Raw genomic sequence first — 16,315 nt, forward strand, 5'->3', positions numbered from 1 at the left:
GTGCCTTTATTTACGCATGCCGAGAATTTGTTATGTGTTTTGAGAATGTTATGTTCTTTTAAGAGCTTTCAACTAAATCTATGTGTAGTTGGGTAAAGTTTTATAATTTTTGACTGAACTGAAATTACTGAGTGTGTGTTAAATTTTGATATATGTATGGTAAATAATGTTGAAATAGAGTTTGACTTGTTTCATTTTGATACCTTTGATCGGTAATAATACCATTTCGTCAAGTTATTGAACAACAAATAAACTATAATGAAAAATAAAATTGAAAAATCAAAGTTCGATGTGGATTAACGCAACGCAACGCACTGTACATGAGTGGTGACTTTTTTTGTTTGACTCATAAAGTACATTACGGACCCTCTGCCCTTCTTCCGCTAGCACAGTGGTCAAATGCTGAATTACTGGACGTAATAGTTTGCAAAATATTATTTTAATGTGTCACTTATACAACTGAAGGATTTTTAAAATAAATTCTGAATGAGACCCATCTACGACAGCCATAAGAAATTATTTATCTTTTTTAGATATTCAGATAGGGAAATGCTCCTATGGCAGATATTTTAACCCTCAACATCATTGAGTCATTATCTAGATTGTCCAATACCACCGTGTGACCGGCTCGCTCAGTACCTTTCAGCCCCTTATCGGTAGAATCCGCGCTACGGATGAGACCATCGTTAGAGCGCTTATAAAGGGGCGCGCACCACCACTACCACCACCACCACCGTCCTTTGATGGCCCAGGACACACGATCAGTTCCGAAGTGTGCGTTCCCGCGGTGTAGTTGATACCGACGCTCGTTGGTGCGTTTCGGTCAATCATTCTACGGACGCCGTCGCGGACAGGTTCTCACTCGCGGTAACGTGCGTTCGCTGTGCACAGTTCTCGTCTAGTGGTGGATTTTGACTATCGAAAGTGCGTTCCCTGTGTTGCGTATCCCGACCGTAAAAACCGGCAACTGTTTTCGGAGGTTTGTGTTAGTGTTTGAGCAGAAATAGAGCCCTATAAAATCTATTCTAATTACGTCCAGTGTAGCATAATCATGCTAGTGTGTGGGAGTTGAGATAAATGAACAACTGACAAACGCATACAAGGGAGCAAATAGTAGTCTGCTGCGGCAGAGCAGAAGTGTCAGCATCGGCGTAATCCTGACCATGTCTTTCTGTTTGTTCTTGGGTACGCCGCATGGTTGCAGCGCGTAATGACGTAAAATTGCGTACTTTCGCATGACATTTATTGGCCCCCGTGCGAGTGTGTGTTTTGTTCTCTTGTTTTGTTATGCGCGACAGGGAAAGTAAATTTAGAAGATCGTGTCGGGGTTGCGTACGAGACGCGCTTAGTGTGAGCTGTGGTCGACCTTGAATGATCCTGCGATTTGCCGTCGTGCGTGCAAATGCATCGTCGCAGTAAGCTGTGACACAACAAGGAAAGGAAAGACGAACACGCAGCATGCAGTTTTACGAGTTGCGTAACAAATACGCCGGTTAAAAGGGCTTTAGGAATGTGCCGTGTTTGCCAGATTGTCGGGTTGTCGTGGTGAAAAGTGAAATTAGAACTACCAGACCGGAAGAACTCAATTATCCAGAGACGCGCGGAAGAATTCGCCACCGTCTTTGCACAGACAAAGGAACCACCACATTTGCAGCATCGTTATTACGCCTGGCAGAGAAAAAGGGAAGCCCATCTAGGTGGAAAAAACAGGAACCCCGATTCCCCCTGCGAATTGTTCCGTTTTTTTGCATTGTGTTGTTGCTGCGCAAAATCTCTGTAAAATAAACCATCTGTGTAAATCATGCACATTCGGATGCCTGTTTGCCGATGTGTGCATTAGAGACGGTATTGCACTGGATAAATCTTTTGGGGTTTGTTTCAACCGGTTGCCTTGGATACGAACAAGAACGGATTTAACAGCATCAGACGCGCGTTGACAGTGGGTTTCCGAGTGATCGTTTGGCGTGATTTTTTCACAGTGAAAAGCGAACGAAAGTAGAATACGACCCGAAACACGAAGAATCGCCTTTTTATGTTACAAACCATGCAACATTCGGCCGCTGACACGGAGAAAGCCACCGTCTATCAGCTGGCCAACGGTAACCACACGAACGGTGACATCACCAAAGTGAGGTGAGTAGAATTCGAGATCTGAACGAGAAGCAAAAATTAGAAAAACAAACACTTCAAACATCTAATTACTTTCTTTAGGCGAGAAGTTTCAACAGCTCTTAAACAATTTGCTGTATTGTTTTTACCTCAAAGACGGAATGTTAATAGCTTATATTGGAATACCCTTTTGAGGGAAAGGTCGATGTCTTCGGTAACGAGGGCCAGCTTACTTACTATCGTGGTTCATGATAAAGTTGTCACTTGACGGTCCTATCGACCGTTCGAACGATTAGTAACCCTATAGTCTACAGATAAGCTTCACCCGGCTGTGTTTTGATGTACACTTGGGACTATTTGTCATTACCCGTACGTCCCTTGAACACGACCGGTTGACGATTGTGTTGAATTGAATTTTTCTTATGACGCTGCACTTGGACCTGCAACCCTATCGCGATAGATCTCGGTGGTGTTCGTTCGTTGGTCTCAATTACGCGACAAGAAATGCTTTTTTTGGTGCATCGGGTGCATCATTAACGCTGTTGAAATATTTATCGACCTTTGCAATAGCGTCCATAGATTGTCTCCCTTTTGGGTTCAAAAAAGAACCAAAAACAAAATAAAAAATCATCAGCATTGTTCCGGGACTCTAATCTTGTGGTCCACTGTTAACAGGAAGGCGTCGAGGAGGAGACCCGTTTGCGTTGCTGTAGCAAACCAGGCAAGCTTAATCTTTAACGACCAAAAGGGCATGCTCGATAGCAACAGATTGAGGGAAGAAAACAATGGTTTCCGTTCGGTGTTGCCTATCGATGGTGGAACAAAAATCACATCCATCACGGGAACGGGTGTCCCTTACAGGGTTTTAGGGTTCAAACAACAAGTTCTGGATTATATTCTAGTTGAACTATTTGAACTTGAGCTTCAAATCTGGATCCGGATCTTGTTCAACGACTGACCAGACCAGACTTTGCAGCAAAATCCAAAAAGTCCCAGATGCAGATCATTTGCGATTCTACTTCAACTTGATCAATATGGCTCCGACTGGAACCCGCTACCCCTGTAGAATTGAACTAAGCTAACCAGGCCCGAAGAGATTAGAATCCGTGGGTTCTACACCCATCAAAATCCTGCATACGGCATACGCCATTGTACACACATGTCAAAATTGTAATCGCTGTTTGCTGTCAACGGCAAACCAGACGCGGAAACTATTGGCTCTCACCGCGTGCCTGACACTGCTGATAATGCATTCCTCGATAGATAATAACCACTTGGGGTGAGAATAGTTCGGGTGTGTACGGCGAACTCTTCCCACCGGCCGAACGGCTTTTCGTTTGACACGGTTACATGACACTATCGTTAACAAATCCTTCTAATCAGCAGCAATCAGTTGGGATGATGGGAGATGCAGTAAGAAAAGGGGTAAAAGCCTGGGTAAACAAACTACAGGCGGTGGTATGCAGTGACGTGAAGCTATTGATATGCAATCAAACAGAATGTAAAACCGTTTTTCTTCTTTTGCTGAGACGAACGCGAACCAAAGGAATGGGACAAAAATTAAGCAAAGGGCAACGTTGATAACCAACTCGGTGCGACATGATTTAATCTGACCTTTAACTTCGCTCCGTTACAACCTTGAAGTGTTGCATGTGCTGCCTAACGCAAAACCACATCACCGAAAGGATGTCCACGCGAGCGATTTTTTTTGGTGTTTATTCATGGCATGCTTTTTGTTTTCATTGAACATTTTGCAAAAAAATACTTATTAATCAGTTGGCTTTGCCGAATTGCCGAAACTCTGGCGGGAGTGTGTGTAACCGAAACCACATCAATCGAAGTAGGCAGTCGGGTTGTTCCTGGCTGATTATTCCTTCCGTTCCACTTTCGCTGGTTTCTAATCGAGTAACGTCGTTGAGGGGCAGTGCATTCTGCGCACGACATGGACTACTTGGTGGTTTATATTTTATGTACCGTTTGTGTAATTAGGGAAAAAGTGAAAATGATGCTAATGCACACGAGTTAGCGTGCGAAACCATGATGAAAAACCATGAAACCATGATCTCACGATCATGTGCGTTTAAAAGTGCATAAATGCATTGCTGCAATCGTCGATGGATGCACATTTTGTTCGGTTATTCAATACCTTGACATCTTTTTCTTTTAAAGTTATTTCGTAGAAGTTTAAAGAGTTTTGAAAATGAAAATTGCATTATATCAACTAATGTCTTCCATTAATCGTCTGGGATTGGTGTTCACTAAAACTGTAGTCTGCAGATGTGCCATGCATTAACTAAGTTTGAATTATCAAACCCTTGATTGATCTAAATTGAAAAGGAAAAGCCAAGCTGTATTGTAATACACCTTAGTAGCTTCAAACAGTATGACTGTAATTAACTGTCAAAGTTAAGAAATCCCTGCTGGAAAACATTTTTTGGGGGCTAAAGGAAACTTGTACAGCCGTGGACTTCTTATGTGATTTGTGGTGTCAAATTTCTCGGTGGGTGTTCAGAAAGTGAGAGAGTGTCTATTATTTTTTGTCGTTTCAAAGGTCATTGGGAGTTTGCTGATTCCTAGCGTTAGGTAGTTCCCATGTAATTTTTAAACTAACCCAAATTCCTTCAAGCCCTTCAAATGTTGTTGGAAATTGTATTATACGCTATAAATGACTCACTCTATAGCACCCTAACTTCGTGATTGCCGTCCGTGTTCTACGCGCAGTTTGCGCACAAACCTCCCCTAACTTAACCACCCCAAACTCTGTGTTGAGGGAAGTCGGGAAACGTTTACTTAAGCTTATCAGTTACTTGCGACCCGGTACAGCGCAAGACGCGACGCGAATAACACCGATGCAATCACAGCATGTGCAGTGTCGAGCCAAACGCTCCCGGATGGTGTGCAATCCTTTAACACTACACGTTAGACTGGTGATCGTACAATCGATCTATTGGTCCCGTACACAGTTCAATGTGTGTCCTCGTCCTAGTGACTTTATATATTGATAGGTTCGTACATTTTTTAAATGCCGGTGTGATAGGGATAAGAATGGGATGGAGTATATAATTTTTTCTTGCAAACAAGGGTTTCACAGAATATTAAACCACTGACATATCGCAATAATCAGTTTCGATATCGTTGCACTTCCTGTCCCACCGTGAAGCTTACCGTTTGAACAGGTGTTCCAGATTGCAACCTCCTTAGTCATCCACTCCACTCACGGGCACCCGTCGCTTGATGCTGATAAATGGCTAATAGTAAAGGTACGAGACAACATTTTGGCCGCTTCCCCGGTCCGGTGTTTCGCAACACCTGCGATATAGCCCCCGTGTGTAGGGTGTTGTGGGGGTTTTGGGCGATAAGAAACCGTTTGCATCACTTCCAATGGCTGTGGTGGAGTTTTTGTGTGCGTGTTTTATTTTTGGTGTGCGCTATAATTTGGCGCTAGATTGTTGCCATCGGTTCATCAACTGGGCTGGTCGGGATGGAGTGTACCGAGTGCCCGACCAATTGCGGGAAGGATAGGTCCTATCTAATCGCCTAGTAGTCGCATATATACACGGTCCCGCATGGGTTGGAACACCTGAACATCACGAATCAGTTCCAATGCAACACATTGGCGCATATGAATTGATGGCCAAACAAGGGCCAAAATAAGAATTCTTCATGCATTTGCCATCATGAGATATTTCATTTCATTAGCAGTACCGTTCGAGAATATTGACCATTCTAATTTCCTACAAGCGCTTTTTTCCCCCATAAGTCCGCTATGTACAGCACCGGCTTGAGAGACTTGATAAACAAAATGTGAAATAATCAATTAACACTATTGTCTCGCTGGTGGAAGCTATCGTCCGGGAAACAATACTCTTTCACCCAAGACCGGAGCATTTATCAATTAGACTTCGCGCGACATGGAATGGTCGGCGAGCAAACGTCCAATCAAACCATGACACGGTTTCCGCATAAAAAAAGCGAGCAACAAAAATGAAGTCACGCTGATGGTGAGAAGGCATTTTGTTTGTTTGCTGTAGCCAAATTGTCAAATCATCATCCTTTCCGCCCCCGACGTGATTCCGCCAAGGTTAGGCGTTGTGTGGAGGAAACGTAAAAGCGATGCGCGATCGGCTGCCAATGTTTGCTGGCGAATAGTAACATTGTGCAACCTAATAGAGTCACTTTGGACAGGGTAGAGACAAAAACCCGAACTGTTGGTTCCAAATCTCCTAGCTGACAACCAGTTCTACCTTCGTAAGGATTTTCCTCAGCTGGGTGCATATTAACTGCGCACGGAATCCAGTTCTCCGAGCTGCAAATCTGTCACAAAGATAGCGATAATATATGCAGTTTTGTTAAGGACACGGCCAAATGCTCGCATAATCGGTAGCTGCAGAGCATAAGGACGTTTGGTGGAATATTATGCGCATAGATGAAACTTCTCGAAACATGTCGGGCTAACATCTTCCTATTGCGACTTGCATCTGCGCTGGTCCGGTTTATGTCATTGACCTGATTCATGGGTCACACACATATTCGCCAATGACATTTGGCACATTTCAATACAGCAGATTGAAATATCCATGAGCATCGCGGGTATTCTGGCACCTGCACCAAGCTATACAGCATCGCACACAAAGCGTCTTCTTCTAGCGCGGCACCATTCATCACCTCGGGGGCCCTCAACAATTGGTCAATTAAAGCGCACACAATTGATCTAATTCGTCGTAACTCAATTTCTCGAGACACCCTTGGACTCGAAGCTAACGAAGCATGGTGTTAGAGGCGTTGCATCAAAGGTATTTGTTGTGTTGCTACCACTCGTCCGTTATATGCGTAATGCAAACAAATTTCCCACAGTACGATCAATCGGTCTCGTTCGGTCGGCATAAAAGACGCAGGAAAGTGGTTGGCAAATTGTTGCATTGTAAACAGTGGCTTCGAAAGCGATGAAAGTAGGGTTTCGGTTAAGGTACCGTCAAAGGGCATACCGAGCATGATGGTTTGTTGTATCGTCACCAGATCGGTAATATGTTCAAGGATGTTCAGGAATGCAATATTGCTCAGGGTGTCCTTATAATGTAACTCGACTGAACTGTAGCAACAGTTGTACGCACATTGAAAAGATTTTTGCTATTCATGATCAAGGCGAAGATCATTTATTAGGCAATAAAGGCAGTATATTAGCTTGAGGAGAATGAAGTCCTTCCTGTTATCGTGAAATTAAGGACCTCAGTCAACGTGTGTTTAATTGCCTGATTTGGATCGAGGACGCACCGTTTTGATGAATAATTTGTTGCATAGAAGTTTTGGATTTTGATGTTGAAAAACTAAAATCGATATTCACAACATTTTCTTGATCCCAACAACATATCACTCAGTTTTGCATTAACGGTGATAACCGCCTAGTTCCAGATCCGAACTGCATTCACCATGCGCAAACGCATAAAAACCAACCTACCTGAGCTTCTGGAGTGCTGTTATCCTGATGCAGCACAATACAACCTCCGGTGACTAATTATGGCCGTTTGTAGTCAATTACGAGCTTCAAACAGCTAAATTTAGTGTTAGGTCTTAAGGATCCCGGTTGTGTGGCCTCGTATTTGCTCCATTTTTCATCCTCAGCAATAATCCCTTTCAAATGAAAATACTATAAAACAGCCTACCAAGGTGATAATCCTCTCTTATTATGCCGATTATCTTATTATGTTCCATTATTATGCAGCCAAGAAGTCAAGTCATCAGTCAAGAAGAGAACATTGCTGGATTTTTCATCTAAAACATTTGAGTTACCGTCAAAAACCACCAGGCCGGATTCAAAAAAATCTAGGACGCAGTCAAAAAGTCATTGAGAAGCTGTGGGAAATATTACGGGATACTCTATATTATTATTACCCTGTCGCATATGAGCTAAACAGTGTGTTATTTACCCAAGGTATATGATTCCGGTAGTTTATATTTTATCTTGTATTCTGCCTATGTTGAATTTGAATGAGAATCACCCGAACTTTTCACCTTCTTCACCTCCTGGCACGGGAAAGCACCAAACGCAAAGCCCAAAACAATTCGCATCAAAGGTCGTTCCGGTAGCAGTTGCAGCAGTCCTGGGTCTTGCTTGTTATGTTATGTTTCGCCTGTTTAGCAGTACAGTACGTGTGGCACTCAAACACTGCACAGTGCGATTTCAATTATTATACGAATCGGCGATCGGTTCATTCTTTTTTGGAGTTCATTTCATATTTTTCGGAAAGGAAAGGCCACGCTGGGTCATGCTAGTATGTTGAGCCGAGTGGGTACCCAATATTTTCTGGTGGATTTGATGGATGGTGGGAAGCGAATGCGAGTTACTGTGGTACTGGAATGTTTACCAACAGCGGCGAGCCACCCGGTACACCAGATAAGCCAACTGGCGATGCACACATGTTACGGTCGGGCGTGATGTATGGTTTGACGAGCGTTAAAATTCGCAAGTGCTAGGAATTAGTTTGTGTTACCTCAGACAGTTGGCTCGATAGTTTGCCCACAGGACAGAACCCACTGCGACATGAACGACAACATTCTAGAACACGTATCTATTTTTGATTTTTAAAGTTTCCCCCTTGGTGCGTAGTATAGCTCACATTGTTCACTCCATCCCTTCGTTTGTTCGTCCTCCGTCCTTATCTCGCACCGCACCGAATTTGGGTCCGTCTTTTCCACCGACCAGCGGTGGTGAGCGTTCGATAAGATAATGCCAATGAAGCGGCGTCGTATCATTGGCCAGCCTGATAAATGGATCAAACTTTGACGTGCATTTCGTTGAGCGTAACCCCAAAAAAAAAAAAGAAATCAAACAAGAGCTACACGTGTGTTGTGGTCGGACATTATCTTGCTGGTACAAGAACACCCCTAAACCGTTGCGAGCACAGCGCGGGGGTTTAGGATATTTAGAAATCCAATCCAACACCTGTGGCTGCGTTCTGACCTTCGATTGGGCTGGTGAGCAACACACACGGAAAGAGCACAATCAGGTCCAAATCCAGGTTACAATATTGGGAATATCAGGTTTATTGCAACAGTACTTAGATTTTGTTGAAGTTGTGTTGAAGTTAGCTTGAGATTTTCATATTGTGCAAAGGGATTGTGATAGTGCGACGAGTGTGATGAACGGATGAGCATGTTACCGACCCGATTTGGGAAAGCGCTCGAGACGATCGAGCTACTTATCAATAACCAAAAAAGTCCAGCCTGCAAACACTTACCATGGTGTCGCTGTAAATTGTTGTACTTGGCAATGGTTCACGCCTTAGAGGTGGAGGGAAGAGAAATAAATGGCCAACCTTATCACGCTTCCCAAGTGCAATGGGCGCTTATTTTGTTCCCGTGCTCATGCTGGGGGAATGTTTTGCAATTTTTAAATCATTGTTTACCATGTGTTGTGTCAGACCATCAGCGCGTTAAGATGAGCCATGGTGGTAATCTGCACACTGTGGAACAGTTTACTGACCCTTGTTTGCGAAAGGTTAACAAAAGCGTGATAAATGAAATTAATCCAACATTCTTAATTGCTAAACTTGCTGCCGATATCAGTGCGACTGAAGATATCGAAGGTTACAGTTCAAATGATTCGGCACTCACTAGACCAGAGATGCCACTTTTGCCACAGTGCGCAAGATATTGAATGCTTCCCTTCGAATAAAAGGCAATAGACAATGATTCCTCAAGCTCGAGTACGTAAACAGTGACGTTGCAGCCCAGTTCTTGAACATTCCGAGAGCTAAATAAACACACTGCACCACTTCCTGCTTGTGGCTTGGCTGCGCGTATAATGGGGTTCCCTGTCCCGGCTGTCTAAGTTCATGGCTTTTGGCGATGGTTTAGTTCATCGTCAAGATTGATTAGTTTTAGGCCGGCATCTCCGCGGTGGATAAGTGTAACCTTGCTGCTACACCAAGGTCAAACTTGTTTTTGCGGACGAGAAGAGAAAGAGAGAAACAGCCCTAAAAAAGCTTTAGAATCGGTTGTGAAATAATTTACGACTTTTAAAAGCACCGTGTAGATGACGAAGGAATTGACTCGTGTGTTGTGTTGTCCGTACAGCATACATCGTCCGCCAGCGGTAGGGCCCGGCGAGTATAATTGTGCATGCTGAAAAGAGTGAATTAAAATTGGGCGTAGTACTGTTCTTTTTTTTCCCCGCTCCCCAGTCCGGCAATGTTTGGTGTTTAGCAAACGATCAGCAGTCGACGAAGCATGAAACAACGTCACGCAGTTCGAGATACAACGTGTATGCGTATGTGTAAATGGGATTTTGTGTGATGTTTGTGCTGCTCAGCATTCTTCCCAGATTAAGTAGTAATAAAGCTACTCGAATGGTAAATATGAACCCGAAGCTTTAACCGACATTAGCAGCGGTTGTGGAGTGATCGTACACGATCTCAGATGAAAAGGGCTGTGCTTGTTGACGCTGCCCATCATTAGCTCAATGTCATTTTTGAGTGTGTTTCAAAACAAATTCAAATTCAAGCATTTGCCGTGATGAATAACGCAAATCTTCACATCACATTCAACGCAGGTTATGTGAGTTCTAGGAACGATTAAAATACACTTTAAACATTTCGCATGCAATAAAGATCATCTCATCTGTAATTGAGCTTGTTAGTGCGCTCGAACCTGCGCTTGAACTGGGCTTGTAATGAGCTGTAACTGCAGAGATGCCTCAATAAAGACACTCTGTTCGGTCTGATATCTGATATCTCGGCGAGATGTGTGCATAAACGGTTCCTATAGTGCCATGGTCTGGTTCAAGGCTTCTTCATGTCAACGGTTCAACGGCTAGCAGACGACTGGCACCGATGGCAAGGTGCCACGGCTAATGCCCGATGAAATTGAGTTTTGATTGATGTTAATTCATAATGTCACACCCCGGGCTGTAGTACCGGCTGGGAACTGGCCCGCTCTAGATCGAGATCGAACATCTCGAAGCAAACGCGACAAACTGCAACAAAGAAACCCGGTGCCTTTGTGTAGTTCTACATTCGTCACGGAAACTGTGTCAAACGATGGTATCACAGTGGACCGCGATGCACATTGTCAATTTAATTAACGCACGATAACATCCGACTGCTGTATGTAATTGGTTTAACTTTATGTTTCTTTTTTGCAGATCACCCACAGAAGCGGTCCGGAAGCGCAACATGCTGGTGAAGAAGTTTTGCAACCGGCGGTGCATCCTTACATCGTCCGGATTGCTGCTTGCCGCCAGCGGAACCTTCTTCCTACTGTTCTTCCCGATCATCTTCCAGGATATACTGCAGGAGGTAAGAATCAGTGGACGGACGAGCATTGGCACTAGTGCTGTAGTGACATTATATTAAGTTATACGCTCTGGGAAAGTACCGGCCTTAACCGACGTCGAAATCGATTGACTTCCAATTAACCCTCGTTGATCGTGCTGACTTCCCTTACACTGGCGGGGTCGTAACTTTGCCCATTATAATACACAATCGATGGAGTCAATTGAGCATCCAGCATGCACAGGGAATCCATTTCCTAAGCCTAGCAGCATGACTAATTTCCGTTTCTCTTTCAGGAGCTTAAGTTACGGCCCGGCTCGCGCAGCTACGACAGCTGGGTGTCGCCACCGTTTCCACTTGCAATGGACGTGTACTTCTTCAACTGGACCAACCCGGAAGACATTACGAACCACTCGACGAAACCGATCCTGGAAGAGTTGGGCCCGTATCGCTTTATCGAGCATCCGACCAAGGTGGATATAGAGTGGCACGATGCCAATGCTACCGTGAGCTATCGGAAGAAAAGCCTCTACTACTTCGACGAGGAGGGCAGCAATGGGACCTTGGATGATGTGATTAGCAGCATTAACATTGTCGCTGTGGTAAGTGATTTGATTTTAGCGAATAACGAGTCGAGAACAAGTTATAACCCCAACCATAACGATCGTGTTCGCCTGGTAGTAGAATTCTTGACAGTAATAAAAAAATCCCATAATTTAAAGTAGATCGTGGAGTGCAGTGTCGACGTGACAGTTGTTTTACCGGTAATGCGATGCTGAGTAGCATCGATCCGATTGGTTATTATAGTTGCTTAATTGATGCTTCTGATGAACGCAGTTGGGCGCATTCTACTACATAAGTATTGATCAATCTCGTAACGATAACAGTGTCCGCCGTGGTGGTAATCTGGTGATTTACAACGCTAGAATTTCTAAACTGAATGCCGATGCGGGCAATATGCATACGGTAGTTTTAGTCGTTAAAATGAACGAATGAGATTCAATTGTACCTAATGTCATTCAACATTCAATTAATACGATTCATACCGTATGTTTTGCGTGTTGTGTGCCTAAAAAGAAGGAAAAGACAGATATTAGATATGATCAAGTAGATATTTGAAATTAAATCCCAGAGATCCTTTTTATGATTAAAATCGCTGTGGAATCAGTCGAAATCCTTACGAAACGGTTAGTTTCCTCAGATATGACACCAAAAGTTCATCCACGAAGGAAGTCATACTTATCACATTGCACATTGCATAGAGACTTTGATACCAAAAGAATTCTTTCGTCTTCCATTTTTAATATCACTAATTTAATTATTTGAATAGCTCATGGGGATCATTTCATTCAACTCTAGCACTCTACTGGATATTCTTGAGCCAGATCACCAGCAGTCTAGCGGATGACACATTGTTTGCGAGTTTATAGTTCATTCAACTGAGCTATAAGACTACTTTAAATACGACTTATGATCATAGCTACAGATTGAGTTTGATTTTGACATCCACGATTGTAGCTTATACGATGTATACATTTAGTAAACTATTTATTAGAATCCTTTCGTTTACTTAATATCCTTTTGTTGTTGTTTCTCTTGCAGTCTGCAGCAAAACGCTCCAAATATTGGGGATATCTCAAGCAGAAAGGTGTCTCGGTGGGATTGCATGTATACGAGCAAAAGATCAACGTGGTCAAGACGGCCGGTGAGCTGCTGTTCGATGGGTACGAGGATAACATGGTGCTGATGGGCAAACACATGTTCGACGCCGACGAAGTGCCATTCGATCGTGTCGGATGGTTTTACACGGTAAATATTAGTCTCTAACGAAATAAGAAAGTAGAGAAACAAACAAACTAATGGGGAGTCTTCTTTTCAATCGTAGCGCAACAATTCAGCCGATCTGATCGGTCACTACAATATCCACACCGGTGCTGAGGACATTGGCATGCTCGGTAAAATGGGCGAGTGGAATTACCAACCGCGTACAAACTTCTTCGAGGGAAACTGTGGCATGTTGAACGGGTCGGCTGGTGAATTTTTCCCGCCCGGCCTGTCAAAGCAGCGTCCGATCGAGCTGTTCACGCCCGACATGTGTCGCAGCTTGCCGCTTGATTTTGAGGAGGAGGTCACCATCCATGGACAGAAAGCGTACAAATATTCCGGTGATCGTAGGGCGATCGATAATGGTACACTCTACCCTGAGACGGCTTGCTTCAGTGCGGGCGAAATCGTACCGTCAGGGGTGCTAAACATTTCATCCTGTCGCTTCGGTACACCTGTGTTCGTTTCCTTTCCCCACTACTACGGTGCCGATCCGTTCTATCTGGATCAGGTTGAAGGATTGAGTCCTTCGAAGGACAAGCATCAATTCTATATGTCACTGGAGCCGGTGAGTTAGAGTTTGGGCGATTTTTGAGTGCATGGGAACTAATTTTTGCTGATGCACTTTGTTCTAGACCACTTCCGTCCCCTTGGATGTTGCCGCACGGTTGCAGCTAAACATTATGATCGAACCGTACGAGAATATTAAGTGAGTTAAAATTAAAATCATTGTGTTCAATTCAAGATCAATCAATTTCTTTCTCGATCTTCAATTTGCAGTATCTTTTCTGAAGTGCCACGTGTCTTCCTGCCCGTGCTGTGGTTTGAGCAGCACGTCCTTATGCCTGCCGAACTGGCGGGAGAAATCGGTCAAGCGCTTACCATTCCCTCGATCGTACGGTGCTGCGGTATCGTAATGGTTGTGTTCGGTGTGGTGATGCTACTCTGGGTGCCACTGGGGCGTTTGTTCCATCGACGGCGCTGTGTAGCCGGTACGACGATTGGCATCAAAGAGCAGGCAGCTCTCAACGGTGTCTGTTCGTTTAATCTGGCCACCGAAAAGGGTTTGCTAGCGTCATCGGAAAAGACAAACGGCAAAACGACGCCAGCTACCGCCATTGTGCTGGTGGACAAGTTGCTTGAGAAGCCCGAAAAGCAACCGCTAGCGGACAGTGCGCAGACATCGCCGGACGAGCCGGAGAGTGCTCCGCTGATCGATGGTAGAAATGTGACCATTATCAATTCATGAAACCCTCACGAGCCTGTACGATGTAGCGTGATATAGTGCAACCGGTCAGCGCCAGTTAGCCTGCCTCAAGTGTATGCGGACGTGCTATGCAAGTATGTTGCCAGGGTGCATTTATTTATCCAGCGGACAGCGTCTGCTACTGTTACTGTGAGATTCCTAGCCTTAGACGATGCGAGTTCAACAGTGACTGAACGATCGGTGGTTTGTAAGATGTGTCGGCAGTGCCTCAACCCTTCACTGAAAGCAATTCCCCAAAGTGATAGATTACGCGTAGCAGATGAGAAGCGCCGAGGACAATGTTTAGTCAATTAAGCTATCTCCTCCCAGCGTCGCCCAGGACCGACGTGCAAGTGTGCAACAGTGCCTAGAACCCTTTACAACACTACAAAAGAACCACCTGCTAAAAGACAGTAGAACTGTAACGTCAATCCGTTTCTGTGTGAATTATGATCGTGCGACCTTTTATTGCATGCACGTTTAAAGACGCAAAGATCTTTATGCAGCGTATGAATTTAAATTTTAAATTTAAAGAAACGAACTTTTCTACTTGCTGGAAGAATGTTTCAAAATCCGGTAACAGGGACAATGGTAACCTGTAGACTGTTAGTTTTAAGTTTTTGTGCAGTTTTTCCGATACAGGATGTTTCCATTACACGGAACGGCAGTTAGTTTACGGCTTCATGCAATTGTACATCTTTGGCAATTTAACCCGGCACTCGGAACAGGTCGTTCAATGGCAGCGTTTGCCGATTCGATGTACGGTTTCGGTGAAGTTACATTTAGGTCTACGTTTTGCTATAGCACTGTAAAAGAAACAAATCTCGTCCCTTATATTAGTGTGTTAACAAACATTCTATATACTTCCGAGCTTACGAATGTCTATTTTCCTATTGAAAATAGCTTCCTCTCGCGTGTTTCCCACTTATTGCATGATGATCATGGAGAGAAAAAAACTAAAGCATTGGTTGTATATACTAAGAGAGTAGAAAGTTAAAACGAATTTCCATACATTGTTTTTTTTTTCTATTTAGCTTAGTTAATATTGTGACACATATATCGTTTAGAGTTTTCACATTAAAGTGTTTCAACCCGTTCCTATCGATGAGAAGCATTAGGTTAGGTATAGCTTAGGTTATATGTTTGTTTAAAAACCATTCCCTGCAATGCTCGTTACAATCAAGATGGTTGCGAATCACCTAGACTGTCATTAAACCATCAATGGTGTACGTCAACTTGAGTGAGTGAATGTTGATAATGGAGTAGAGCGACAGCATGAAAAATCGACCAACTGTATCAACATGGAATGACTTTTAGCTTAGAGAAGAGCATATTGTGAATCAAAATCTATGTCAAAAGACGATAATATAGTATGATAACTACAACAACTAGTTGTGCAGATTAGAAGTAATGCTGCATATCACATGCTTTAGATTTCGGGTTATATTTTATGTGTAGGTTAATATTTTAATGCTTGCCCATATTTTAAGGGATATCTTATGTCAAAGAAATTTACATCCATATTAAAATTCGCGTAAGAATTCCATTCGGTCTTTCTATACCATGAGCATTTTTTTCTACTCATGATACATTTCGTGACGGTAGAGGACTACATACAACCTATGTAGCTTCGGAACTCACATCCTCCTATGAGGCATGAAATTTGTCCAAAACGGACGAAACCCTGTCGGAAATTCGTGAGGAAGAATTTACAATGAATTTAGTTCGATCGTGAGAGCTTTACGTGACACTACCCGTTCAATATTTGAAGCAACTTTGCTTTTGAAAAATCTTGAAAAAAAACATGTTTTCAGCTTCTCGAGTCTAAATCTCTCCTTGACCGGATAAACTTTTATGGCATCTGGTG

The 16,315-nt window shown here is 43.5% G+C and overlaps 1 protein-coding gene across 2 annotated transcripts; it reads left to right on the forward strand.

The window, feature by feature from the left end:
• Positions 1 to 877: 877 nt before the first annotated feature.
• Positions 878 to 15,909, forward strand: LOC128299759 (protein peste). 2 transcript variants are annotated; one of them, XM_053035829.1, is made up of 7 exons: positions 878 to 979; positions 11,249 to 11,402; positions 11,675 to 11,980; positions 12,981 to 13,187; positions 13,264 to 13,770; positions 13,838 to 13,911; positions 13,983 to 15,909. In XM_053035829.1, the coding sequence occupies exons 2-7, from the start codon at positions 11,280 to 11,282 to the stop codon at positions 14,449 to 14,451; spliced, it is 1,686 nt and encodes a 561-aa protein (XP_052891789.1). In that variant the 5' UTR covers positions 878 to 979; positions 11,249 to 11,279; the 3' UTR covers positions 14,452 to 15,909. The 2 variants fall into 2 exon arrangements, with proteins under 2 accessions (XP_052891789.1, XP_052891788.1); XM_053035828.1 differs by lacking the exon at positions 878 to 979 and adding an exon at positions 1,920 to 2,133.
• Positions 15,910 to 16,315: the final 406 nt, after the last annotated feature.

The sequence above is a fragment of the Anopheles moucheti genome, chromosome 2, assembly GCF_943734755.1.
Source record: "Anopheles moucheti chromosome 2, idAnoMoucSN_F20_07, whole genome shotgun sequence".
Classification (NCBI taxonomy): Eukaryota; Metazoa; Arthropoda; class Insecta; order Diptera; family Culicidae; genus Anopheles; species Anopheles moucheti.

Bases quoted from the DNA above. Each gene is read 5' to 3' on its own strand.
- LOC128299759 (XM_053035828.1), top strand. From the start codon at position 2,033: ATGTTACAAACCATGCAACATTCGGCCGCTGACACGGAGAAAGCCACC. The intron at 11,403-11,674 runs GTAAGAATCAGT...TTTCTCTTTCAG, and splicing joins TCCAGGATATACTGCAGGAG to GAGCTTAAGTTACGGCCCGG. The intron at 11,981-12,980 runs GTAAGTGATTTG...TTTCTCTTGCAG, and splicing joins GCATTAACATTGTCGCTGTG to TCTGCAGCAAAACGCTCCAA.